Source organism: Peromyscus leucopus, chromosome 1 (genome assembly GCF_004664715.2).
Source record: "Peromyscus leucopus breed LL Stock chromosome 1, UCI_PerLeu_2.1, whole genome shotgun sequence".
In the NCBI taxonomy this organism is placed as follows: domain Eukaryota; kingdom Metazoa; phylum Chordata; class Mammalia; order Rodentia; family Cricetidae; genus Peromyscus; species Peromyscus leucopus.
The window spans coordinates 146,879,183-146,905,269 of record NC_051063.1 but is presented as its reverse complement, the minus strand read 5'-3'; the positions used below and the strand labels follow the sequence as shown (position 1 = coordinate 146,905,269).

The 26,087-nt window shown below is 45.9% G+C and overlaps 1 protein-coding gene across 2 annotated transcripts in view; it reads right to left on the bottom strand.

The window, feature by feature from the left end:
* The window catches only part of Lrrk1 (leucine rich repeat kinase 1), a 138,107-nt gene that overhangs the window by 111,722 nt on the left and 298 nt on the right, over nt 1-26,087 (bottom strand). For both annotated transcript variants that reach the window (XM_028872813.2, XM_037198821.1), the window contains exon 2: nt 20,394-20,608. In XM_028872813.2, coding sequence (XP_028728646.1) covers nt 20,394-20,490 — 97 coding nt within the window. In that variant the 5' untranslated portion in view covers nt 20,491-20,608. The remainder of the gene's footprint in view (nt 1-20,393; nt 20,609-26,087) is intronic.

Below are 26,087 nucleotides of genomic sequence, written 5' to 3'. Positions count from 1 at the left end.
CCCTTGGAAGAGGAGCAGGTGCTCCCAATTACCCAGCCATTTCTCCAGGCCAAGAGTAAACCTTTTAACATCCATAATTACCTTCCATCTGGATGGATTAAAATCTCCAATCAGAAGGTAGAGAAAACCCTAGTAGGTAAAAATAGGAAACACGCTGCTCCCCCAAGATACAGGCATAGGCTAAAAGTGAAAGGTCAAAGGTATTTTTTCTTTCACTGTGAGAGAGAATTCAGAAAGAGTGTGAGAACCAGAGGGGATAGAGGACACCAGGAGAGCAAGGCCCTCTGAATCAACTGAGCAAAGCTCATATGGACTCACAGAGACTAAGCAGGTAGCACACAGAGCTGACACGGGTCCACACCAGGGCCAAAAAAAAAAAAAAAGAATTGATGACAGACAGTACTTCCAAAACTGTCCAAACACTGAAGAGGATGGGAGATTTTCAAACTCACGTTATGAGACTGGCCTGCCAGGATCCTACAAGGGCACCACAAGAAAATAAAATTACCGGAGCTCACTGTCCATCGGCCTGGGGACTAGTGCTGCCCTCAGCCTCCATCAAAGAAACCTCTTCTCAGTGAAGGGTGGTTAATGCCAAGACTCAAGGCCCGCCAGAGCCCCGAGAAAAGTAACTGTGGACTGTTCAGCCTTAAATGAGACGCTCGAGATCACCTCTTCCACGGCTCAGGGAACACGGGAAAGGGGTTAGAAAGGATGGAGGAACTGGATGATGGGGAGGAGGGCTGTGAAATGTCCCCTTGCCGGCATGTCTCGGCTGTGGCACTCAGAACTCAGGCAACTGGAATTGCCTCCATAGGGTCTGCAGAAGACGGGGCCCTAAACATTGGGCCATAGATGGGGAGAAGCCCATGGGTCACCTTCCATAAGGCCAGGAGAGGGCTGTTTAAAGAGAGGAAGCCATTGTTTTTAGTGATGCTGTCACAGGTGGGTTACTCAAAGTTCAGTGACTAGCTTCACAACCATGGGGTGGCCCCGGTTAAGCCCAGTGGGTCACGTGGTAACGCACAGACAGGGCATGAATGTGGGACTGGAACTTGGTGAGAGGAGAGGAGCTGGCGGGGTGGGAAGAGGATAGAGAGAGCAGTGGGTGACCAGACTATTATATACACATAGGAAATTGTCAATGGACCAATTAATAAAAGGGGACATTACAGGTCAATAAACAGGATGATTGTAGGTGCAAATGTTCTCCACCAAATACCTGTAAACTGAATTCAGCAGCACATAAAAAAGATCACACACCATGACCAACCGAGAGTGAAATTTATCCTTGGGTGTAAGAATAACTCTACATGTGCTAAATGATAACAGTGGCACACATTGACAGATCATCTCAGTGGACACATCAAAACCATCAGACAATGTGCGATGTATTTTCAGGGTAAAAACTGACAAGGAGCTAGGTATAGAAGCAAAGAACCTCAACACAATAAAGGCCACAGACAGCAAGGCCGCCGTTTTCATCATACTCAATGCTCTACCACTAGGAATGAGACATCGAGTCTCGCCACTTCTATTCACAGTAGTACTGGCAGCCCTAGCCAGATCAATTGGGGGAGAATAAGAAATAAACGGCACCCAGATCAAGAAGGATTTAAATGATCTCTGTAGATGACAAACCATTAGAGCTAACAAAAGATCCAGCATAGTTAGAGGACACAAGATCCACATACAATAATCCCCTGCATTTCTGCACAATAACATGGACTATTAGAAAATGAATTCAAGAAACACTCTCACTGCCGGGCGGTGGCGCACGCCTTTGATCCCAGCACTTGGGAGACAGAGGCAGGCAGATCTTTGTGAGTTCAAGGCCAGCCTTGTCCACAGCGGGAGTTCCAGTACAGCCAGGGCTGTTATACAGAGAAAAAAAAAAAAAGACACACCCTCACTTACAAAAACTACAAAAATGCTTAGTAAGTTAACCCAAGTTGTTGTGAGACAAAACTTTTCCTGGGGAGACACAACACACAAATCTATCCACCCCAGACAGGGATCCCACGACAGGCTGGATATCACCCAAGTCCAGCTTGGTGAACCAGTGAGATATTTTAGGAATATGGGCGAAGGGTTACTTACAGGAGAAGAAATGACTCAAAGACAGCTGCATCATCAAAACCCACCCCAGCACGGGTGACAGCTCATAAGAGCTGGGAACCTGGAGCAGACTGCATAGTCTGCAGGCAGCCAGCAGGCTGGAGAGTGTCCTTTCCAGGTGCCTTAGCTGTTGTAAACCTCTGCCAGGCATCCTGGCTGGTTTCTGCTCCTTCCAGACAGCTTGTCTGTTCTCAGGGTTTTCTAGGCTCAGCTTTCTTCTGTTTGAGGGAGACTCCCAGCCTCTTACTGTTTATTCTGGCAGGGAGGGGGTTAGTGAATCTGGTCACTTTCAGGGACTTCCTGAAGATGTTTTGAGTTGTGTACCTTCATGCTTAAGGCCCTTCCCTGCAGGATGGAATGTTTCAATCTCAGAGGAAACTGTCACATAACACCAGACATTAAAAGACCTATTGCAAAGTGCATGCAAGAAATCAAAGAAGACACAAACAGAATGGTGTATCATACTCTTGGACTGGAAGAATTGATACTGTAAAAATTTCTAGACTATTCAAAGTGACCTTGAGATTCAGTGCAGCATCTATCAAAATCCAGCAGCACTTCACACAGGAATAGAAAACAAACAACAAACAAACAATAACAAAACCTCCTAAAACTAATTAAAACTCCAACCCCCCAAATAGCTAAAAGAGTCTTGTGGAAGAACAAAACTCAAAGCATTACACTTGCTGGTTACAAACTATACCACAAAGCTGCAGTAATCAAAACAGTATGCTTCTATCATTCACGAAGACACATACACGTGGCACAGAACAGAGAGTCCAGAATAAAACCTGCACATACACAATCAACTAATTTTTGGCAAGGCACCTAGAGTGTACAAAGACGGAAAGACGGTCCCTTTAACAAAATGTACTGGGAAAACCGAATATCTAATTATAAAAAAGAGTGAACTTGGACCCGTATGTTACACAATGTCCCAAACTCAACTTGAAATAGATTAAAGACTTAAATATTTGAAAGTTTCAGAACTTCTAGAAGGAATATAGGGCAAAGCTCCTTGACATTTGTATTGTCAGTGATAATGCAGATGAGATAAAAAGGCAGGTGAGACAAAGTACAAATAATGTGGAACCACAACCGACGAGCTTCAGCACGGCCATTATGTGTGCTTTGAAGTCATCTGATCTTGTGGGAGGAAGTGTGTCCCTGGGGGTGGGCTTTGAGGTTTCAAAAATCCATGTTAGACCCAGTTGTCTCCCTCTCTGCCCGTAGATCAGGATGTAACTCTCAGCTGTTTCTCCAGTTACAGTTTCAGGACTAAGCCTCTGAAACTGTAAGCAAGCCCCCAATTAAATGTTTCTGTTTATAAGAGTTGTTGCCCTTGGTCATGGTATCCTGTCACAGCAACAAAACACTAAGCAGTAGTCTACAGAGCAAGTTCTCTGTCTCAAAAACAAAAACAAAAACAAACCTACAAGTTTTTCACAAAGTCCATACTAGTCAACTTATATTAACTATTGTCCTTGTTACTCTAACATCAAACACCCAACGACACGCAATTTAAGGGTGGGAGGGTTGGTTTGGCTTACAGTTTGAAGGGAGGTAGCACACCATTGTGGAGAAGGCATGGAAGCAGGAACCGGAGGTGGCTGATCCCATGTGCCCATAGTCAGGAAACAGAGCGGACAGCACGTTCAACCAGGCTGTAACACCTCAAGTCCCACCCAGTGACTCACTTCCTCCAGACAGACTCCATCTCCTAATGGTTCCACAACCTTCTCAGTTCAATAAGCTGGAGGCCGAGTGGCCAAACACATGAGTCTACAGAGACCATTTCATATCTAAACCACAGCACAACCATTAATTATAAAATTATGTTAGTATCAGCTGAAAAAAATCTAAGGCTAAATAAAATCACACCCTCATTATGTTAGATAATAAACTTCCCTATCCTATTAAGTATCTGTAAAGCCAAGGGATATGCATGTCCAATCGAGAGACTGGATGGGCATTTGTTTCATAGAATGACACCTGCCAGTTTTCAGTGTTTATTGATCATTTCTGTTTGGTTTGGCTTGGTGTTTTGTCTGTGAAGTAGAGTAACTCCTCACTCCTAATGTCCTTCATCAATGTAAACACCGGAACACCCTTTTCCACCCCGGTTCCCAAGTGTTCTTTCCAGACGATGAAGTTAGCTCTCTGCTAATGTGTGGAAACCGGTTCATTCTGGCAGTTGGCACACAGAAAAGTGATTTGCGGCAAATCAGTGCTTACCGTACATGGCCAGGGTCCTTAGTTTTCTCTCCCATCATGCCCAGGTTTTGTGTTATGCTTTGACAAAAACACCTCACTCCAAAACCGTTTTAATTCAGTAACTTTCCTAGACGTCGGTTAAAATTTACACCTAAATATTTGATTACTCTGAAATTGACCTCTGCACAGATCTGAGGAAACAACATGGCATCTTGTGCCACTGGCAAACAAAGCCAGCAAAGCAAAGTGGTGTGCATCCTGACTCGCTCCGAGCTGGCCTTTGGTTCCTAGCTTTCTCCTGTCCTCTCTGGTCCTGCTTCATGGTGGTGACATTGTAGCAAACTGCTCCCTCCCCCTAGCCCCTCCCTATTTGGATTTTCCCAGCTATTCTGATGGCTTTATTTTCTAGATAAAATTTAGTATATTTTTTCATGCTCCCCAAAGAAGTCCTGTTTGTATTTTAATTGCTCTTGCCCTGAATTGCGATACCAATTTATTGGGAACTGACAATATTAAGAGAATATTGATAATGCTTGTATGTGTTTATTCAACGGGTGGACAAAGGCCCGAGATTTGTGCAAAGATTAGTCTTCCACAACCGGCAACCTATTCCTCAGTATGAGTTTTGATACATAGAAGAAGGACTATGGTTTTAAAAAGGAATCAATAGTATTAAGTCAAAGGAATATGAGTTGAAAAGGGATCATTGATATTAAGCCACCCTAACTATGACAGTATTTGATTTTTTTTAGATAGTTCTCATGCTCAGAGTTTAAAGCTTCCTTTGGTAGGCCTTTTATTTATTCATATTAATTTTATATTTGGAAATTCATTTAATAAAGCAGGTTTTAAAAAAAAAACAGATTTTTTTCCTTCTTATAGCCCTGTGAACATTGAAAGTTTCCATTTCAGTTTCTGTGATCTCGTGGAATTTGACAGGGCATCTTGTGAGTTAACCAGACCCACCGTCTACAGGAGGGGTGCTTTGAAACTCCTAAGAAAAGGTCAAAGAGTTCCTTGGAATTGACGGGCAAAGGATATGGAGAGAGGACTCCAGCAGGACATAAAACCCACTCTTCTTCCACTGCCAAACTCCACCCTGCCTGACTCACTAGGAGAGAATATGCCCACTCACATCGAAGAGGTACCGGGTGCTGGGGCACAGCTCAGTGATGGAGCACATGCTTGTTATGCTATAACCAAGGGTCTACACAGAGACAACTTTTCACATAGGAAATTAGGAGAACCCCCAAATTTGGGGGCAAACACTATTGTCTGGCCTATGGGAAAACGGGCAAGACTAAACACGGTTGAAGTTGTGAGGCAAGAGAATACTCATTCTTGGAGGCCATTTGGCAACATCTGTCTGATTTTGAGAAGCATGTGCCTTTTGTCATAACACTTTGGAATTTACTGTATAGACAGACTTATTATCACGGGAATAGACAGCCAGGATTATTTCTTATAGTAAATATTAGGAATAGCCCAAAGTCTATTAACAAAAGATTGCCTATAGAAAATGTGGTACATATAGTCTGCAGAATACTATACAGTTGTCAAAAAGAACATCAAATGTACAAATGTATGAAAGAAATAGGTGAAACCCAGACAAGCATTTGCAATTAACTATATTCTGTATAAAAAAAGGAAAATGATAAGAGTCTACTTTTGTTTTACTTGCTTACAGTAAAATAAATTCTGAAATTCTGGAAGAAGGAAAACTAAGAGCTGAAGACTGATACTTAAGATTTTTTAATCATGTGATTATATTACAGATTCAAACAGTAAGTTCTGAAGTGTGGTCATGAGGTGCTTTGGTCATTGATTGATGATCATGGCCATGATGGCCGACACTCAACAATGCTGGGCCATGAGACGATAATACGGCTGAAGAATCCCTGTCTCCCAGTGTCACCAAAACCATGTTAACGTGGGATGGTAACGTGCCGTTCACGTGTCTGTGATGATGCAGGTGCAGGTGAATCTCCTGCAAAGCACAGCACTCCATCCTGCCTGGTGACGTGATGGGAACAATGACTCACCGTTGCTGTTCCATATACCTACTCTACCATGCTGTATGCCTGTACTGTAGTACACGCCCAGCTGCATGAAAGCCCTGTAAACAAGTTCTCACCACAGCAACGGCTCGTAGAGCTCATGCTCCCTGCATCTCTTGGTTATATCATCTTCTTTCCTCACTATTCTTATTGTATTTGGTGTGGCCATAGGAGGGACACACTATACCATAAATGTGTGTTTGTGTATGGGATATATATACATATATATATATATGTATATATATATACATACATTTACATTTATCTAGACAAAATGTAACTCTATACATACATGCACACGGAGAGAGGGATACCCAACAGTCTAGGGGTGCATTCAGCTACACCATGTGTGTAAGTCTATGCAACCTATAATGTTCACATGAGAACAAAGTTGCCTAACACACATTTCCCAGATGTGTGGCATTGGTGAGCGAATCCTGACTGTGTTGTCAGGGAAAACACATAAGATCAGTTACTCTTCCTTCTCTCCATGTCTTCAGAGATCAACACCCTCAAGTCAAACAACAAAAACCGAGTCTGGCTAACTTTCACTAACGTGGATTGGTCATCCACCTTCCCGAACCCAAAGCAAGGATGCTACACAGGCCAAGATCGGGGGGCTTCTGAACCAGCAACAATCGAAGTTGATGGGTTTCACTCGTGGGTTTGAGATGGCACTGGTGGATGATTACAACGTGGCTGGGATGTAAAACTGAGGGACCCAACCTGTCCTCATGGACAACACTCCACAGAGTTGACACCTGCGTCCCCAGGCATAAACGGAACAGCCGAGCAACCTGCATCCACAGCTCCTTGGGAGTTGTCCCCACACTGCTGGGGTTTTAGAGCGTGGCTGCCCAAGATGGACCAACCCTGGTCTGTGGTTGCCACACAGTTTTCCAGCACAGACCTTCTTCCTTAGAGCAAACTCTGGCTGGCAGGCAGTAACATGTTCTCTCTCTTTCTCTCTTTCTCTACTCTCTCTCTCCCTGTCTCTCTTTCTCTCTCTGTATGTGTCTGTCTCTGTATGTGTATCCCTGTCTATCTCTGTCTCTCTGTCTCTGTGTGTGTCTGTCTGTCTCTTTTTCTCTATCTGTGTGTGTCTGTGTCTGTCTATCTCTGTATCTCTCTGTCTCTGTCTATCTATCTCTGTGTGTCTGTCTGTCTGTCTCTGTGTGTCTGTCTGTCTCTCTTTCTGTGTCATGTCTATCTGTGTATCTCTGTCTCTCTCTCTGTCTCTATCTGTATGTCTGTGTGTCTGTGTATCTGTCTCTCTCTTTCTGTGTCTGTCTCTCTCTGTGTCTGTCTGTCTGTCTCTGGTTATTTAACTGAAGCACACACCAAGATTCCTTAGTAACCACAAGTATCCGGGGAATGCCTGGCTTTGCTCTCCAGGCCTGAAGCCCCGTCAACCCTGACTCATAGTCCCCTTCTCCATCTCCTATGACTTGTGTCCAGGAGGAGGGGCCCGAGGCTGCACATTTAAGACAACATCCCTCACAAACAAACGAGCGTAGAAAGGCCAAGGAAGGAGAAGAACTGTGCATATTTCTAGCTAAGAATTTTTAAGGAGTAAAAAATGAGTAAGAGAAAGGGATGTTGTCTAGGTTCAATTTAGAAAAAAAGAGTTTCAGATAGCTTGTCTTGGCAACTTTTTAAAGCCACCACGTATTTCTTTAAATTTGTAGATATTATTATGGCTGATAACAACAAAGATAGAAAGTCTTAGTTTCTCAGAAATTTTACGGAACAAGAGACTAAAAGCATTATTTTGTGAAGGTGGCAAGCTTCAAATGAACGAGATTAATGTCATTAATTTTCTTAAGAATTTATGTTATCTCAGCTGGATGCAATGGCATGCACCTTTAATCCTAGCACTTGGAAGGCAAGAGGCAGGCAGATCTCTGTGAGTTCAAGGCCAGCCTGGTTTATAGAGTGAATTCTAGGACAGCCAGGGCTATAGAGAGAGATTTTGTCTCAAAAAAAAAACAAAACAAAGCAAAAGAATTAATGTTATCTTAACAATCTGAGTTCAATCATCAGAACCCACAGGATGGAAATTGAGAACTGACTCAGGCAAGTTGTCCTCTGACCTCCAAATCCATGCTATGGTGCATGTATCCACATGCATATACAGAATAAATAAATTTGATCAAAAAATTTAAATAAAATGATCAGAAATACCAAAAGTCATATTAGTATGAGAGGAGGACCAGAAGTCAGGGCACATGGGGTTGGAGAAGGCTTGGGATGTTCTGAGACTGCCTAGGCTATCACAGAAGCAGGAGGAACTGAGGGCTGCTGGGGGGGGGGCGGTACTCAGAGAGGAACCCTAGTGAACAAGTTCCTGTGGCTTAGTCCAGCCTGTGCACACCTGCCTGATGCCCCTCCTCAGGAGACGCGCTCTGGCTTCCCCCACGGGGAGTCTGCCGTAGTCTCCTCGCCTCCTCCCTGCAAGCTCTAGGGACTGATGTTGGGTTGACAGAAATCTATGGGGAAATCTCCGACATAAAGAGCGCCAACCAGCTAGACAGGCACAACATTTGAGGAAGGTCAGCGATGAACCAAACTGCTAGAGAAGTCAGTATCCAGCCCAGAATATGTGCTTACGGGAAGCCCAGCAGATGTGACACACACCACAGGTATGGCCCTTGAGCCTTAGAGTTTACATGACAACGTGAGCAGCTTACGGTGACAGTGTCTGTCCAAGGCGGAGTCTGGCTGGACCTAAGAGTATACATTCCTTGATCTATTCGCTGTTGCTACCCCAGACCAGGTGGGGAAATCTACACACATAAGGTAGTCACTGAAAGGGGTGAGATTTGGGCTCTCATGGTAAGACTTGCTGTCAGCAAATGTCACCCAGGGGAACAGAACGAGTCTGCGCTTGAACTTCCCCACGCAGCGGCGTCTCAGGCCCCAGCTTTCCAGCATCTCAGAGGGCCATCTCAGGCCCCAGCTTGCCAGCATCGCAGAGGGCCATCTCTACCCAGAACCACTGTTAGAGAAACCAACCAACCAACCAACCAACCAACCAACCAACCAACCAACCACCCTGAGAAGTGAAACCAGAGGATCTGGACAGTAGGGAAGCAGGTGTGGTGTAGAACGGAAGCGACAGAGCTGGCGGAGAGCTCTGTCATCGGGAAGGCCTAGCAGAGGCTACAGCGTGAAGACGGCAGGGTTGGAAGCAGAGACAAGAAAGTAAGAGACAGGGAGGGCACAGTCACCTGTCCTCATATGTGCTCACGGTATCTCCAACACCAATATCTGTGGGGGCTCAACCTGGTTTACACAATGATGGGACACATACACATGGCCCAAAGTACAACTCTCCACAGATTTCTTATGACACCTAACACTATGTGACTGTGTGCTAACAGCTGTTCTATGTGAAGACTGAGGAGAATGGAGTCTGAAAATGCTCTACACAGAGGTTATTTTTTTCCTACCAATTGTTGACCTTCGGTTAGTTGAATGTACAGATAGAGGCTGTGGATAGGGAAGGAGCGCATGCAGGCTCCTTTTATCAAAATAAATCTATAATAAAAATTTAAGAAGGGGGAGTGGAGGAATGGCCCACTGGTAAGAGCACCCGTATGTGTTCAATTCCTAGCACCCGTATGGTGGATTGCAACCATCTGTAACTCCAGTCCCAGGGGATTGGATGGCCTCCTTTCGCCTCCCAGGGCACCAGGCTTACATGTGGTATACAGACATACATTCAGACAAAACATTTATACACATAAAATAATAAATAAATGAACTCTCAAAAAATAAAATAAAACCAATTTAAGAAGTATCTAATCTATTCTAAGAATATAATCTAATCAGTGAGAATAATTTCCAAATTGAGTAAGACAAATTCTCAGAAGTGATTGGATACTAGGCAAGAAATTGGAAAAGGAAGTGGGAAATGTAGAAAAAGAGAAAGAAGAAAAGAAGTACGTAAAGCAAAGAGGAAAAAAAAAGCCAGAGGTAGTCTTTTAAGGGAGCCTTGAGGAAAAAAATATTAAGGAAAGACAGATTAATGAAAACTGAGACACGGAGGCCCAGGTGTGGGATAGAGGAAGGTGGGCAGACAGGGATACAAAGATGAGGCTTCTCAAGCAGCAGCTGAAATAAGACAAACTATGCCCTAAACAATAAAAATCACGAGATCAGCTGAGAAAACGGGACTCCTTGGAGAGACAGTGGGGTGCATGTCTAGGGGGAAGGGACAACCCAACCCCTGGTGGCCTTGCCAGTTAAGAAAGCAAGGGTGCCATTAGACTGCTGGGTTCATGCCAAAGACAGAGAAACCAGCCCAAGGAGCCTACTGGCCAAAGTGGAACAATCTGCCATCAAGAAGCTCAGATCCACATGCTCATAGTGATACTGAGAGGGTAACGCCTTCATTGGTCGCCCGTGAAAGGTACTCAGGATCTGACTCACTCTAGAAAAATGAACAGAGAAAAAGCTAAGCATCAGTCCGGACATTCCTCTACAGCTGTGGCCAAAGAAACCACAGGTTAATGATGGACAGAGAGAAGATGCTTATCTGGAAATGGTTTTCTGCTTATACCCAAAGAAGGGAAAGCTTTAAGCACCCTCTCCTCCTGTTGAGACAGATTTCATGTAGCCCAGGTTGACCTCCACTCACTGTGTCGCCAAAGATGACCTTGAACCTCTAATCTTCCTGCTTCTGATTCCTGGGTGATGGAATTACAGGTGTTCATCACCACACTTGATTTCAGGCAGAACTGGGGATCAAACCCAGGACTTCACACATGATAGTGAAGGATTTTACCAACTGAGCTACATCAGGAAAAAGCTTCACTATTTTGTAAACCTGAATGTAATAGAAAATCCAAGCAATAATGAAGGGTTGGTAAAATCATTGGGTAAACACTGGAAAACCCATCAGTACCTTAATAGTGAATATCAAGTTGACACCAGTTAAAATCTCTGGGGAAAAAAATCTAAATAACAAAGAGAGACACCAGACATCATTAACTCCTGAGGCAAAGTAGGAAGGACATATACAGATGATCAGGCGCTGTTGCCAACAAATCTCCCTGAATCTAACCAGCCCTCCAGGTCCAAAGAAACCACAGGGAAGAGTAGAACATGCCAGGCCACAAGAATGCAAAGCCAAAATCCAGACAGTGGGAGCTGCCAAGGATCATGTGACTTTATCAGCAACGAAACTGCACAGAAAACAGAAATGAGGGAGAAAATAGAAGTTAAGAGTCTTGGGACAGTGTTGATCCTCAGAACACAGAGACAATGATCTGGCCAACTGGATTGGAGAAAAACAACAATAGAAACCAGTTAATAGACAAGGCACACTTGACTATTGACTAGATAGTATTAATCATGTTTTTTTTTTTAATTTTTAAAGTATGCATATGATGTGCTGTGAATGTTTTTAGACTTCTGAAGCTTTAAGTCTGTGTATAGGTCCCAACCATCTGGAGAGAGGGAGAACATTCACAGATGCAGACTGGCCATGTGTAAAGTAGCTGAAGCTGTGTGATGGGTACAACAGGGTTCATTATAGTAGTCTCTTTCATTTTGTGATGCACTCAAAACTTTCACAATACAAAAAAAAATGGAGATAAAGCATAAAGTTTTGTACAGGCTAAAGGTTTATGAAAGAGAAAACCATCATTGTAATGGTAAGCCTAAGAATGTGTGATTCCTCCCATCTGAATGCTAACCAGGTCCTACCCAGCTTAACTTCTGAAATCAGATGAGAACAGACATCTCAGGGTGGGATGCCATAGACAGAACCTGTGGTTTCTGAGGTTAAAAAAGAACAAGGGGAACTAAGCGTCTGTCAGTTCTTTGGAAGAAAAGGAAACTAGAGGACACAGAGGGAGGGGGTGGGAAGGTGGGAAGGCTAAGTTTTTGTTGTATTTCCTTTTATGCTTTTGAATTTGATGTCAAGAGAAACAATTAAAAATAATTATGTAAATCCTGATTTCTCTTTGCCAAAACATTGGGAAATTTTATTTGACAAAGTCAACTCAAGAAGTAGTGGTCTAATACACACATCAACAAAGAGAAGCAATAATCAAAACCAACCTGGTTTTAAAAACACATCCAAATATCAAATTCATAAATGCCCAAGTAGGCAAAATAATGCATGTCTTTCCTTAGAAAATGTAGTGCACACAGTCCCTTGGCATCTGCAGGGACAGGTTCCAGAGTCCTTCTGGATGGTAAAATACATGGATACTGTGGCCTTTGTGTAGAGTATCATATAGTATTTACATAGAACCTAGGCACATCCTCCTGTACACTTTCAATCTGTTCAAAATGACTTAGAGTAACTAAAAATAAATGCCGCATGAAAAGTTGCCAAATTAAAGATAACCATTAACTTTCTGCCCTTACTCCTGTGCAGAAATGGAGCCTATCTCTTATGCTGGCTGAATCAGAACTTCCTTTCTGACTTATTTTAACTTGTGGGAAACAGCTGAAGTGATACTGCCTCAGCTCTGCTGGACCCGAGCCTTCTGAAAGTCTAGAAGCTTCTATCTCTGCAACTCTGGAACTTTCAATTGCAGGCTGTGAAGAAACTGGGGCTGTGCGACTGACTGGGTGACGAGAGGACATGTTAAAAGTGAACAAAATCATACAGAGGAACATCTCGGCACCAGCCACATGGGTGAAGCAAGAACTGCTTGGCTGATCCCCGCCCGGACTGTTGATCCAGACAAACCTAGGCAATCATGGACAGTTTATTGTATCAGGCTAATTGGTTCTTGCTTTTGCGTTTCCTCCCCGGATTCTAAGCATTAGGGGGGCATTTCTGGTTTCCCAAGCCTGGTTCACAGCAGACTTTGACATACTGTGCAGTGAATAGATGACTAGGCACACCATTCTCTCTTGGTTTTAGAATGCTCAACAAATGTAGATTCTACCTTTCCACAGCTCCCTCCTTCTGGTCAACCAGGAAAATCTGAGAGCCTACGCCATCTACGGATGTGTTTTAAATGAAAATCTCAATTGCAGACATGGATTACCTCCCTGCATGCTGTTGGCCAGAGAGTCTCCAAGGTACCCCCAAACAATACAGAGCCATTCACATCTCTTGGTGTCCCATAATAACTAGATGGTTAAGATCCTACCGCTGAAGACACCACACATTTTGGGTTCAGGATGCAGAGAAACCAGTCTTGAACTGATAGGGAAACTACTCTTGATGACTAGCTTTCAAAGTGTTAGAAGGCACTGTGCAGGCTGCTAGAGAGAAAAGCCATGCATGGTCTTACTCAGAGCTTACCCTTCACACGACAGCAGTGACCTACCAGGCAAGACTTCCCCATTGGCACAACAGCGATGAGGCAGCTTATGGGGGTAACCAACTTTTCTCTTGACTGGATTTGAGGCCTGTTCCATAGAAGGGAGTTTATTCTCGGCACTAGAAACACATTAAAATTCTCTCGCTAGAGGAGTCATAGGCCCTAGGGGAAACCCTACTGATGTTATTTTGTTGAACGGTTGTGTCGTCAAACTGCCTTCTAGATATTTCTGATTATATTCATAGACTATGCTGCTCCCAGTCTTGGTCAGTGAAACTTCTTACAGCACTGAGTACTGCTGAATGCAGAGCCACAGTATTGCTCCAAGTGCTGAGACCCAGTAACTGTGAGTGCTCAGCTGTAGACGAGACAGATATCCCAACCCTGCTCTCTCCCAAAACTCAGGAAACATTTAAGAAGAAGGGGTGGAAAGAATATAAGATCCAGAGGATGGGAAGATGCTTTGGAATATATTACACAATTGTTGGTCTACCTAGAATTCATTGTAGATATGTTAATGTTAAATACATTTAACATTAAAGGATAAAAAAATAACCAAGAAAACATTAAAATAATTGGCATTAAAATAAATAACTTCCAATTATAGTTCCCCGCAGAATTCAAGAACATACCTCACATACATATAAGAGAGGAGCAGAACACATGAACAGGACAGTGAAGGACAAAATGGTTTTGGAAATTAAGCACAAGACAAATGAGAAGCCGGGATTGGGGCCTTGTGCCTGTAATTCTAGTACTTAGGATGCTGAGGCTGGAGAATGTCCATGAGTTGTAGGCCAGCCTGAGCTTCATAGTGAATTCCAGTCTGGCCTGAGGTGCAGAGTGAGACCCTCTATGTAAATAAAGAAGTAAACAAACAAATAACAAAAACAAGTACCAAAGTGAATCGACATGCATCTTAACAAAGAGGAGTTCCGTAGAAACAGACGAAAAGAAGAGGAAGCGGAGGAGAGAACAGTGTCAAAGAAATCTCCAGGCCTGAAAGGAGTTCACCCTTGGCCTATCCATTGCCAACAAGCCTGAGGAGAAAGGACCCTTACCTGAGTTGTTCGTTATTACACTCCAGCATGCCGAGCCTGCAGGGAAGAGCCCGGCATGTTCAACGGAGGAGAAGAGGAAGGCGGATGTGACAGAACGGCGAGAGACGCATCATGTCAGAGAACAAGAACAGGCTTTTCCAAACCCAGAGGCAGGCGGGGGCAAAGCAGGTCCCAGGGAGGGAGGCTGAAGATTCCCCCCAGAACGCAGTCCCATGGCGGGGGGCGGGGGTCTCTCTCAAAGCCTATCTTAAGAACTTTCTTTCTGGGGTACTCTAGTCAAACAGCCCAAAGGAAGAGTTCAGGAGGGAGGGGGAGTTGGATAAAGGCATGAGGAAAAGGCCGGGGGCACACACTGGGACCTCGCAGGATGAGACCAGTGCCAGGCTCTAAGCAGGAGTCCTAGCAATGAGAGCATCCACAAAGCTGCATATGTGACATGGAGATGACTCAGGGCCAATAGTGAGCCCCGGAGGAAATGTGGTCCTCAGGAAGGTGACAGAGATGCTTATGGCTAGAAGTCCATAGAGACTGTCCTGGTGGACCTGGCAGAGGGACAAGCACATTCTCCTAATAAGAAACCCAGGAACAGGACACAAGACCACTGGGCAGCAGAGACCAGGACAGGGCTTTTGTTCTTTAGTCTTCTTATGTCATGGCTCCTTGTGTCCTTGTGGTCTCTTTGGCCAGGGACACATAGGATGTTGGTAACATTTAATGTGATTACTCTGTGTTCCACAATTCTGCTGGACCATATACAGTAGTACTCAACTGTTATGATAACTGTTGTGATAACGGGCAAAATGTAGGGAGTCTAGAGACACTCCACTAAGGGAATGATGAGAGAATAGGGTTGTATTTATGCACATGGCCCACAGGGAGTGAACTCTGATATCACTCAGGTGAAGAAGCTGCATGTTGAATGTGCATGCTTAATGGGGCTGGGGATATAGCCAAGAGATGGCTTACACTGACTGAGGATGCATGAGGCCCTGGGTAAGACTCCAGGACCACAAAAAAGCACAACTGAATGTCATACATGTCAAGACCTGAATAGTGTGCAAGAATAGTGTGTGTGTGTGTGTGTGTGTGTGTGTGTGTGTGTGCACGTGCACACGTGAGCGTGAGCGCATGCATGCCAGCCCTACACAAGATGAGAAGTGTCAACAAGTACCATGGCTCTCCCTGTATTATTTCAATCTCCTGTGGGAATGTATGGAATTACATACAGATGCCTGCTTTCCTGAACTTTCAAATAGGAACCTGTTGTGGAATATTATTTTAACTAGGCAAAGATGTGTTACATTTGTTTATGCTGCATTTGATTAATGATGTAAGAATGTGTTTAATGATGTAAAGATGTGCTGCATTTCCTTCACCTTGCCTGCCTAAGGCACCTACCTGATTGATCTAATGAAAAGCTGAATGGTCGATAGCTAGACAGGAGAGGGAGAGGCGGGGCTGGCAGGCAGAGGGAATAGGTAGGAGGAGAAATCTAGGCTCTAGAAGAAAAGAGAAGAAAAAGAAGAGAACAAGGAGAAGGAGGGGACATGCCCAGGGCAAGAGGCCAGGCAGCCGCCAGACGGACAGACAAGAGAAGCAAAGAAGGAAACACAGAAGGAAAGAAAAGTAAAAAGCCCCGAGGCAAAAAGGCAATAAGGAGAAACAGTAATTTAAGTTAAAAGAACTAACCAGAAACAAGCCTAAGCTGGGCCGAGCCTTCATAACTGATAAGTCTCCGTGTCGTGATTTGGGAGCTGGTTGGTGGCCTAAAAGAAAGCCTGTTCCGGGAACTGGGCCTAGGAGGATGCTCCCTGCCCACTGTGGTAGGCCTTGGTTTGCCTTTTAGGCTGGAATCCGGAGGTGCCGCTGATGTCTGCACAGAGGCAGAACAGTTGCTCACGGATGCTGTTGGAACCTGGCAGCTGGGGCAGGACTGGGAAGCCTGAGGGCACTGCCACGCCTCCTCCCACCCAGCACCGCCGCAGAGCCAAGGCCCTGCTCCTCCGCCTCTCGTCCCCATAGGTGAGGGCCACCTGCAGCCACCTCCTTGTCTCTGGTGCTCACGCGACCCTCTCAAGTCCACAGCCCCAGGGTCATTCTTGTCTTTTGTATTCAAATTCCAACCCCATATGGGCACCCTTGAACAGTTCTATATTTACAACGTCAGACCACAAGCTCTCGGGGCCTTTGAATATCTCTGAGTCTTTGAAACGCTCCAAGTGTCACAGAAGTTAAACGTTTCCTTTTGGTTCTCTCCTGAAAGGGCCAGGTAAGTGATTTTTTAAGACACTCTGAGCAACACACCCTTGGTTTCTGGGTGGCGGATGAGGGCCGAGAAGGTCCAACCTTAGTAGGAACTGGAAAAGCAAACTGAAATCTGAAATCGTCCATATTGCTAAAATACAGTGTCTGACTAGTGTGTGATTCTTCCCACATCTTCGGAGCTAGGAGCCCAGGGAGAGCGTATTGCTTGAGAAGTACATTTTCATTTTGTAGCTCCTCCCCACCCCCATACAAATATCATTCACTAAATAGAGTGGTGATTAAAGAGGCTCTGGATAGACTGAAGAAGAGGGTGGTGTGGATGGTAAATATTGTAGAGAGAGGCCGAAGGACTCCGGTGTATGATGGGGTTAGGTCCTGCTGAGCTCACCACAAACGGGAAATACATCCCGTGGGAAGCGCCTCCACTGCACACAGCTGTGGAACATCCCAAGTGAGCAACACAGCCTTGTAGAGCGTCAATTATTTCCCTTGAGACTCTGCTGCTCACTGGGAGAGGTGAGGCTCTCCCTGCTGCCCAGCCTTCTCAGAGAGACCTGGATCAGAAACCAAAAGACCAGGAAAACAAAATAAAACATCCACATGCTCAGCCCTGTCCCACAAAATGATACCACAGAATGTGCATTCATACCGCGTGCTCAGTAAGGTTCCCAGATAGTACCACAGAATGTGCATGGCATTCACACCCTGGAGTTAAGGTTTTTATGTTATGAGATGAAAGATCCATTGCTGGAGAACCAGAGAGTTTCTTTCTTTCTTTCTTTCTTTCTTTCTTTCTTTCTTTCTTTCTTTCTTTCTTTCTTTCTTTCTTTCTTTCTTTCTTTCTTTCTTTCTTTCTTTCTTTCTTCCTTCCTTCCTTCCTTCCTTCCTTCCTTTCTTTCTTTCTCTCTCTCTCTCTCTCTCTCTCTCTCTCTCTTCCTTCCTTTCTTTCTTTCTCTCTCTCTCTCTCTCTCTTTTTTTTTTTAAAAAAAAAAAAAAAAAGCTCTAGTTATGGCCTCACATGGATCAGGAATCCAAACAGGGACATGAAACTCCTTGTCCTTCTGCGCAGGAATCCATGCTCACAGGACACTGGCCTCTTCCTCATTACCATCATGGATGGCAGGAATGAACATTTCTGCTGGCTGCTGAGCATGACAAATGGGCCTGAGTTGGACCTCAGGACAAAGGTCATCAGGTAGGGCTCGCTCTGCCCACCCACGCTGGGGGTGAGACCACAGAGAGCAAGTACTGATTAGGGAAGAGGGGCGGGTTGAGGCTTTGAATCAGGCTCTTGGAATCAGGTTCTGGCCACTCAGAATGGGGGAAGGGCATGTAGGAGCCCTCCTAGAATCCCCACACAGCAGGCTGGAGAAGGTGGGAGCTGGTTTTTCCCTGCACCCAGGAAGCCACCGGCCAAGGATTGCTCCACAGACAGACTGAGGTTGGAAAAAGGTTAAACGCTATGGGAGTTGAACACGTCACGGGGACTGCGCTTCAGAGCATCCAGAAGGGTTAGCCTAAGAAGGAATCTGCAAGGAGAGCCAGGTATTGGCTTTTAGCAGGAAGAGCATTTAGTCCCTAAAGAAAGGGCTGAAGGGATTGAAGTCATCTTACTGGGTGGAGCTAGTTGACAGGCTCCCGAGCATCCCCGTCCTAAGAAAGCCTGGCACCACTGCATGGCTAGGGAGCTCCCTGGTGCTAGAAGTGAGCAAGCATATTCCAGATTGATAGTTAAGTGGGGCTCTAACCTCCGATTAAGGGAGGTGTTGTAACGCTCATTGAGCCCCAAAGCATACGTAGCTCGATTCTGCTTTGTAGGAATGAGGTGCGGCTGAGATAACTGCTGCCTGCATGGACCAACCGTGACCACCTAGGCCATCTCCCAGCCACTCTTCTTTGCCCGATTAATAAGAGACTACTTACTTGATCCTCAGCATGCTTCATGGAGAGGCTCTGTGTGCCCCTGTACTCCAACTCAGGTTGGAGAAGGTGGTTCCACTGACCATGATCTAGCTAGAAATGTACCATCTATCCATGTACCCCACACATCCCAGCAAGTCTAACGGGACACTGATATGAGAAGGATATGGGCTAACATGTTAGAGGCATTTCCTAATACAGTCTGTTTCCTTCTTCCTGGAAGGCAACATGAGTCCCCACTCGAGTAAACATTACGACTTAGTAACACGTCAGATAATGAGTGCATATTTTTAAAAGTCAAAGGAAGAAAAAAAGAAAAAAAAAAAAAAACAGAACAGGATATTTCAAGCATCTATGTAACAACCTGGGATCTGAAGACCCTCTGGAACGTTCCATCTCCTTCCGTCCATGCTGGGTCTGGCCGTCGGCAGTACTTTGAGAGGTAGGTAGCCGTGTCAGACCTTTCGGGGGCCAAGGGCAGGACCCTCACACAAAGAGGATGTCCCCTCGAGCCCCTCCCACACACCCCTTCAGCTGTGTAGGAGAGGCTGCAGTCCTTGGAAGTTGCCTAGCTTCTACTTTCCCAGGTGCCTCACCTCAACTGGAAGAGCAGGTTTTTCCACTGCAGCTGGTATCGGCATACTGAAGAACATCTAATGCGGTGTTTGTCTAGGAGTTTGTCTAGCTGCTAGACTCTAGCAGCCCTAGCCCAGCAAAGAGCACACTATTCCCCCTGCTAATCAACACCTTTGAGACCAAGGCTTTCTAACGGGCCTCCTGCACCTCAGGGGAGCTCCCCTCTGAGATTCTCATGAGACTAAGGCATGGCACACCTTCCTGGCTCACATCTGTGCTGCAAAGACACTGGGTGAGCACACAGGCCACCTGCCACGGTGCCAGAGTTGGGTCTGTGCTTGCACACACATGAGCTCTGAAACCACCCTAAACACATACAAGTCAGAAATGGGTAGGGGCTGGGCAAAAGGACACAGGCAAGACATGGACGGTGCTGCTGTTGGGGTGACGCAACTCTAGGTGAGCTTGTGTTGTTTTTAAACTTCTCTCTTTTCTTCTCAGTGTTTCTTTGGTAAACAAGTTTTTGTTTGTTGTTTGTTTTCCGGAGTTGAGGACCAAACCCAGGGCCTTTCGCTTGCTAGGCAAGCACTCTACCACTGAGCTAAATCCCCAACCCACAAGTATTTTTTACAGTGTGAAAACAAACAGCAATCCCCATTTTAAAAAAGAAATCCCTTGGCCAGTACAATGTTCCACTTTCAAAATCTTTGAAGCATAATAAATTTTGTACATGGCCTCTCCATTTTAGGAATTTAAGTGAGAATCCCAAGATATAGACAAAGCACCAAATAATTATTATTTTATTTCCTTTGGTTGAAAACATCTGTTCTTGGTGAGTCTAAGCTCTCTGTAGGCCAAGCATGGCAGACCCTGCTCAGCCCCTCACTTACCATTATGGGTCTCCATGGCACGTCTTGGACACACAGAAGATCCCTCTGTCCCCACACACCAGTACATACTGGGTGGTCGCTGTGATGTGCCAGCCATCAACCCCTGAGGTAGCAGGTCTCCAAAAGAAGGTCTTGCTGACGTCACCCCAACCGCCACTGCGCAGGTGAGCTAATGCACGGACACATAGTCGTGGTGCCGCAGACACGCGTTCATCCTGGTGGCAAAAGACGTCATATTAGAAAGCTCCCCTCTTGAAAGCTCTTGTAGATAGTCACTGTTTCCATTGGCTTTCCCCTCTTTATCTGCAGTATTTCTTCATAGTTCATGTATCTGGCCCACTCTGTCAGATAGGGACATTGAAAGTACAATGCCACGCCCACGCCACCTTGACCCTGTGCTCAGATCTTGTTTATGTGAAAAGAAACTCAAAATTATCCCGAAGCATCACCTGTAGTGTTCAATCAACACTTAGCCATTTTATCCGGCAAACAGCCAGGCCCTGTGTGGAACCCGGTGCCACCAACACCGCAAAAACACGGCTCCCATTGGCAGGACTCACTTCCACTGGGATGGGCAGGCACACGGTTGGTCACAATTTAAGGCCGTCTCTTGCCCAGGACTGATACCTATGGATGCTTGGGGGTGCGCATGTGATCCCCAAATAGGAGCCAGGCTACGGCCCCGAGGAGAAGGGACCTAGGAGGAGTCGTTACTGGTTATGACGCCAAACAAACCCTGTAAAGGTCACCTCTCTCCAAGGTGACATTTGACAATATCTAGAGATATTTGGGTTGTCACAACTTGAGAGAGGGGTGTTATAGGCACATAGTAGGTGAAGGTCAGGTGTGTGGCTAAACAACTTCCCATGCGTGAATTATCTGGCCACGTAGAGTTCTAACCAAATTAAGACTCATCTACTAAAACCGAGCAGAGTTTGAACTTGCTTGGATTCCCACTGACCCTGGAGGCCCTCCAACATGAATGCCTATGCTGCTTTGCTGAAGAAAGGTCCAGACCTATTTTGAAAGGCCTGTTTAGAACTGGCCCAGGACAGGAAGGTGCTAGCTAACACACACACACACACACACACACACACACACACACACACACACACGTATATATGTTTTGCATGTTCCCAAAATCCATCCTATACATAAAGTGAAGGGCCATAAGCACTTAAGACAACCCTAAAATTGGGAGTGAGAACATAACCAAAAATATCAATAAAAACTAAGTCCTGTAAGTAACAGCTCAGACACATGTGCCATGGCTGTCCAACTGTGGGCTGTTTCTACTGGGTATTAGCAGTGTGACATCCAGTTGAAACTTTTTTTCTCATCTGCTGAGAACAGACCCCCACATCCCGTGGCAAATCACAGGATTACTGGGGGCCTTCACGTAAGACAGAGTTTGAATACTCACGCTCTCCAACAGGGGTAGTGTGGCCAGTATTTAACACAGAGCGAGGACCTGGGAAGTCAGCAGGGTCTCATGCCCCTCCTATTGATGAACACACTCAGAATATCACAGTGTCCCAGCACACAGGTTCTAGAAGCTTCCCCCAAACCATGTAGCCACTGAGCAAACCACAAAACAAAGGAAAGCTAAAGGGTGCTTCCAGTTTCTCCTCTAAACGCTCAGGAATGAGGCACCTGCCCTGAGGGGCGGTGTGGTAGGGACAGGGGTGGGATGGGGCTGGGATGGACTCTTCCAGGCAGGAGCGGATGTGGCCGAGAGAGTCCTCATTAGTGGTCTTGCTCCTGTGAGCCACTCTTCTCTGAACCAGAGGACCAATCATCCAGAGAAAGGTATTTAGAGATAAGAAGTCTAAAGAGAAGGGAGGAAACACAGGAGAGCCAGGCGAAATTCGGAAGCTGTTCGGAACCTCTGTACGTTCTACAGCCCAGGAGAAGAGAGAGAGGGAAAACACCAAGACAGAGCTGATTAAAAATAAAGGCTCCACAATACACATGAAAACCCAGAAACCGAGAACCATAGTTATCAGCTGCTTCCGAACGCCTTTCTAGAGCCACCAAACACAGGATACATTTCAAAGACTCCCCCATGGCAGACGTCCCTACGTTCCTTCTCAGAACAGAAGTGGCTTGGCATATAATATGTTTAAGCTACACACACACACACTTTAAAATATTTTAGGCTAACTCTCACCCAGCACACTTGGTTCCCCTTTCAGTTTCTCTTCGCAAATCACTCCACAGATGGAGGATTCTGTCACAGCAGCGGTGTTTGAACTGTAGTTTGGCTGTGGCTTTACACTCTAAGGTTGGGGCTTCAGGATGAGGTATCTGGAGTTACTCCATCGTTGCCCTCCCACAGCTCAGCGCTTCCTCCTGCTTCTCTTAGGTGCAGAACAATGCCACAGATCACTGTGGTGAATTGAATTTCCACTCTCTACCCTGCAGAGGGTCTCAAGAAGTTTTCTTCAGTCGTGACTACTTTAACAATGTTTTTATGCCACCTACTTCCTTTTGCCAACTCTTCACGCCTATATGAATGAACATATCTAAATGATGATTGAAAAACAAAAACAAGGAGCCTGGCATTGATGCTGAAAAGGCTTTTACTGAATAGCGATGAGTTTGTGATGCCAGAGGGGAGGAAGACAACTGACAAGTCATTACTATGAGGTTTCTGACCGAGGAGAGCCACGGGTGTCTCTGCAGAAAGTTTGGGGAGGACAGTCAATACGAGCGTTGAATGTCCGAGTGAAGCATGCTGGGACTGCTCACACCAGCTAGCTCCTCCTTGAAGAAAAGCCTGGTTGAGATGGATAGTCTATAATTGCAGATACCTCTAGCGCTTCCAGCATCCTCTGCCTACAAAAACGGATGTCAAATCCGTTGTTTGAAACCCGACAAAAGTGCAGAAAGGTTGGAGGACAGAAATGGTCCATGTGTCTGAAGCCACATCTGCCTTAAGGCTCTTCTCTCAGTATTCCATCACTGTACACACCACCCTTCACAGATGCCTCCCGGCATGGTTAGGAGAGGATGCCGCAGTGAACGAGACAGTCTCTGCCCTAGGGAGACCCAGTAGAGACCCTGAGTAAGTAAGCAGAAGATAAATACATGAAGGAGGATCTAGAAGAAAGGAGGGGAGAGCCGGGGTAGATAACTCGTAGCCAGGGAAGGCCTGGGAGGTCACATGGGGCAGCAAAGCAGAGGCTTCAGCTGCAGTGAGCTCAACCAGGGAGGCTGGGGGCAGTGGCCTGGTGCTGTGGGACGGCACAGGGCTGGAATGAAAGGAAAAGAGAGAGAACAGAAGGCTCCATGAAGAGGAGGGACGCATCCCACCCAGCCATTAAGAAATGGACACGGTCCTGTTCTTAGAGGGAAACCCACAGCCATTATGCTGCTAAGGGGGCACAGCAATAAAATGGCTCCCAATGACACATGGCTATACCCATAAATCAGTGCACAGCTCAACCCACGTCAGAGAAGCTTCTTCTTACAGTAGATGGGAATTAACATCGAGACCTGGTCAACGCAGAGTGCATGAGACTTTGGAGCACTCTGTCCTAAACAGGATGTCTTTGTCATACTCCTCAGGGCTCAGGGATATATGGGTGAGAGGAAGTGGAAAGACTGTAATGGCCAGAGGTAGTAGGCTGCTCTAAGGAACCGGCATTTTTGAAACACATCAGGGCTGAGGCACGCATGAGCTTACAGAGTCTGTGGTGGCATGCACAGGGCCTGCACAGGTGCAAAGCAGACAGAAATGCCAGCCCTGAGAAGGGGAAGTGGCCACCAAGTCCCACCTCCCAAACCAAGAAGCCATCTGCAGCTGTGATACCTGCTGGGATAGGGGAAATCAGTGTTCAGCCACACTCCAGGGCCAGGCCCCAGGCCCAGGAGCAGTTGATCAACACAGCGCAGACTCCAAGGTTTTTGTGTGCATTTTTGTTTGTTTGTTTGGTTTGCTTAATTGAGTGTTTTGATAGAAAGAATATAAAGTTGGGTGGGTAGGGAGAAGTCTATGGGAGGAGTTGGGGGGAATAATAGGGTAAATATATGGTATAAATAATTTTAAAGAATAAATATTAAAACAAAGAATATATGTATGTATATATATATATATATATATATATATATATATATATATATTATATCACTGTGCCTGCCAGCTAGAGCTGGGGCGGGGGGGCCCTGGGGGCTGTGATCATATAGCAGAGAGAGTGGCAATTTGGACTATGAGGGAGGCTGTGAGAAGAAGGGACCAGACCAGGGTATTTTTTTGGGATGGAACCAACAAGACAGTAGGCTAGACTCAGAGATGAAGAGAATTTCTAGGGTTCTTATTTTTAATTCCCTCTCTCTCTCTCTCTCTCTCTCTCTCTCTCTCTCTCTCTCTCTCTCTCGTGTGTGTGTGTGTGTGTGTGTGTGTGTGTGTGTGTGTGTGTGTGTTGGTCACAGGACCACCTCTGGTGTGTTCTTTGCTTTGCACCATGTTTGAGGTTCCAGTCTCTTCTTCCCTCCTGCCCATGCAGAGCTAGCTGGCCAGTGAGCTCCCAAGAAGTCTCCGCAGCACCTCCAATGTGGCATTACTACATCTGCCTTTATGCAGATTCTGAATCTGAATTCGGATCCTTACACTTGACCAGCAAATGCTTTACATACTGAGTCATCTCTCCAGCTGGTTTATTATTATTATTATTATTATTATTATTATTATTATTATTATTATTATTATAGCTATTGAGGATATGTAGAAGGCTGGGTGGAGGAAAGGCTTGGCTGGCCCTAAAACTTCCTTTAGGGACAAATTAGGTGTTGGTATGCTATTTTTTTTTTCCTGGAATGTGAGCAAAGACAACAAAAAAACAATCAGAGCAAGAGTTGAATGTTAAGGATTTCCAAAATGTGCACATTGTGGTCCCTTTGAGGCTACTACGCGAGGGACCAACTCATTAAAATTAGGGTATTTAGTGAGAATTTGCTAAGAGCTTACCTCTTAGGACTCTATTTATCGTGCTCCAGTCTTTGCAGGGGTGAGCACATGCAAGAGAAAAACGTAATGGCCTCAAACTGTGAAAAGCCAGGCTGAACTGGCTCTCAGCATCCTCAGAGTCTCCCCATCGCTGTCTTTGTTACCACCCCTCGCCCTCCTAGGATTCCTGCCCTGGTCTGCACTGGGGACCACAGCAGGGTCAAACAACCCAGAGGAGAGTTCTTCTCAGTAGCCACAAAGAGGCGACCGCTGGTCCAGAAGCGCGCCCCAGGAGTGGAGGAGGGGAAGACCTCCAGGCCACCCCGTGCCACCCGGGTGCCCAGCGCGTGGAGAGCCTGCTGGGCGGTCGCCTCCCGCCACTGGCGCTCACGCACTCCCATGCGCACACACGCTCAGACAGACCCCCGCTCTAGGTTAAAACTCAGGCTTTCTTCAAACGCAAAAGAACTTTGTAGCCGCCCTGGTGTTTCCTACTTTTGTTTCCGAACTCCGCTCCCCGCCCCCGCTCCGTTCCCCTCCGGTCCCGCGCCGGATTTCGGGGTTCCCTGGCTCCCGGGCTCCAGCACTGCACCCGCTTAAACCCTTCAAGGGGCGAGGGTCGCGGCGCAGTCAGAGAAGCGGCGAGGAGACCCGGGTCGTCCCGAGATCCAGGCGCCCCCAGAGCTGTGACCTGCGAGTCTCGGGCACAGGCCGGGGTCCGGAGCACGCGGCCGTTAGGGGTGCGG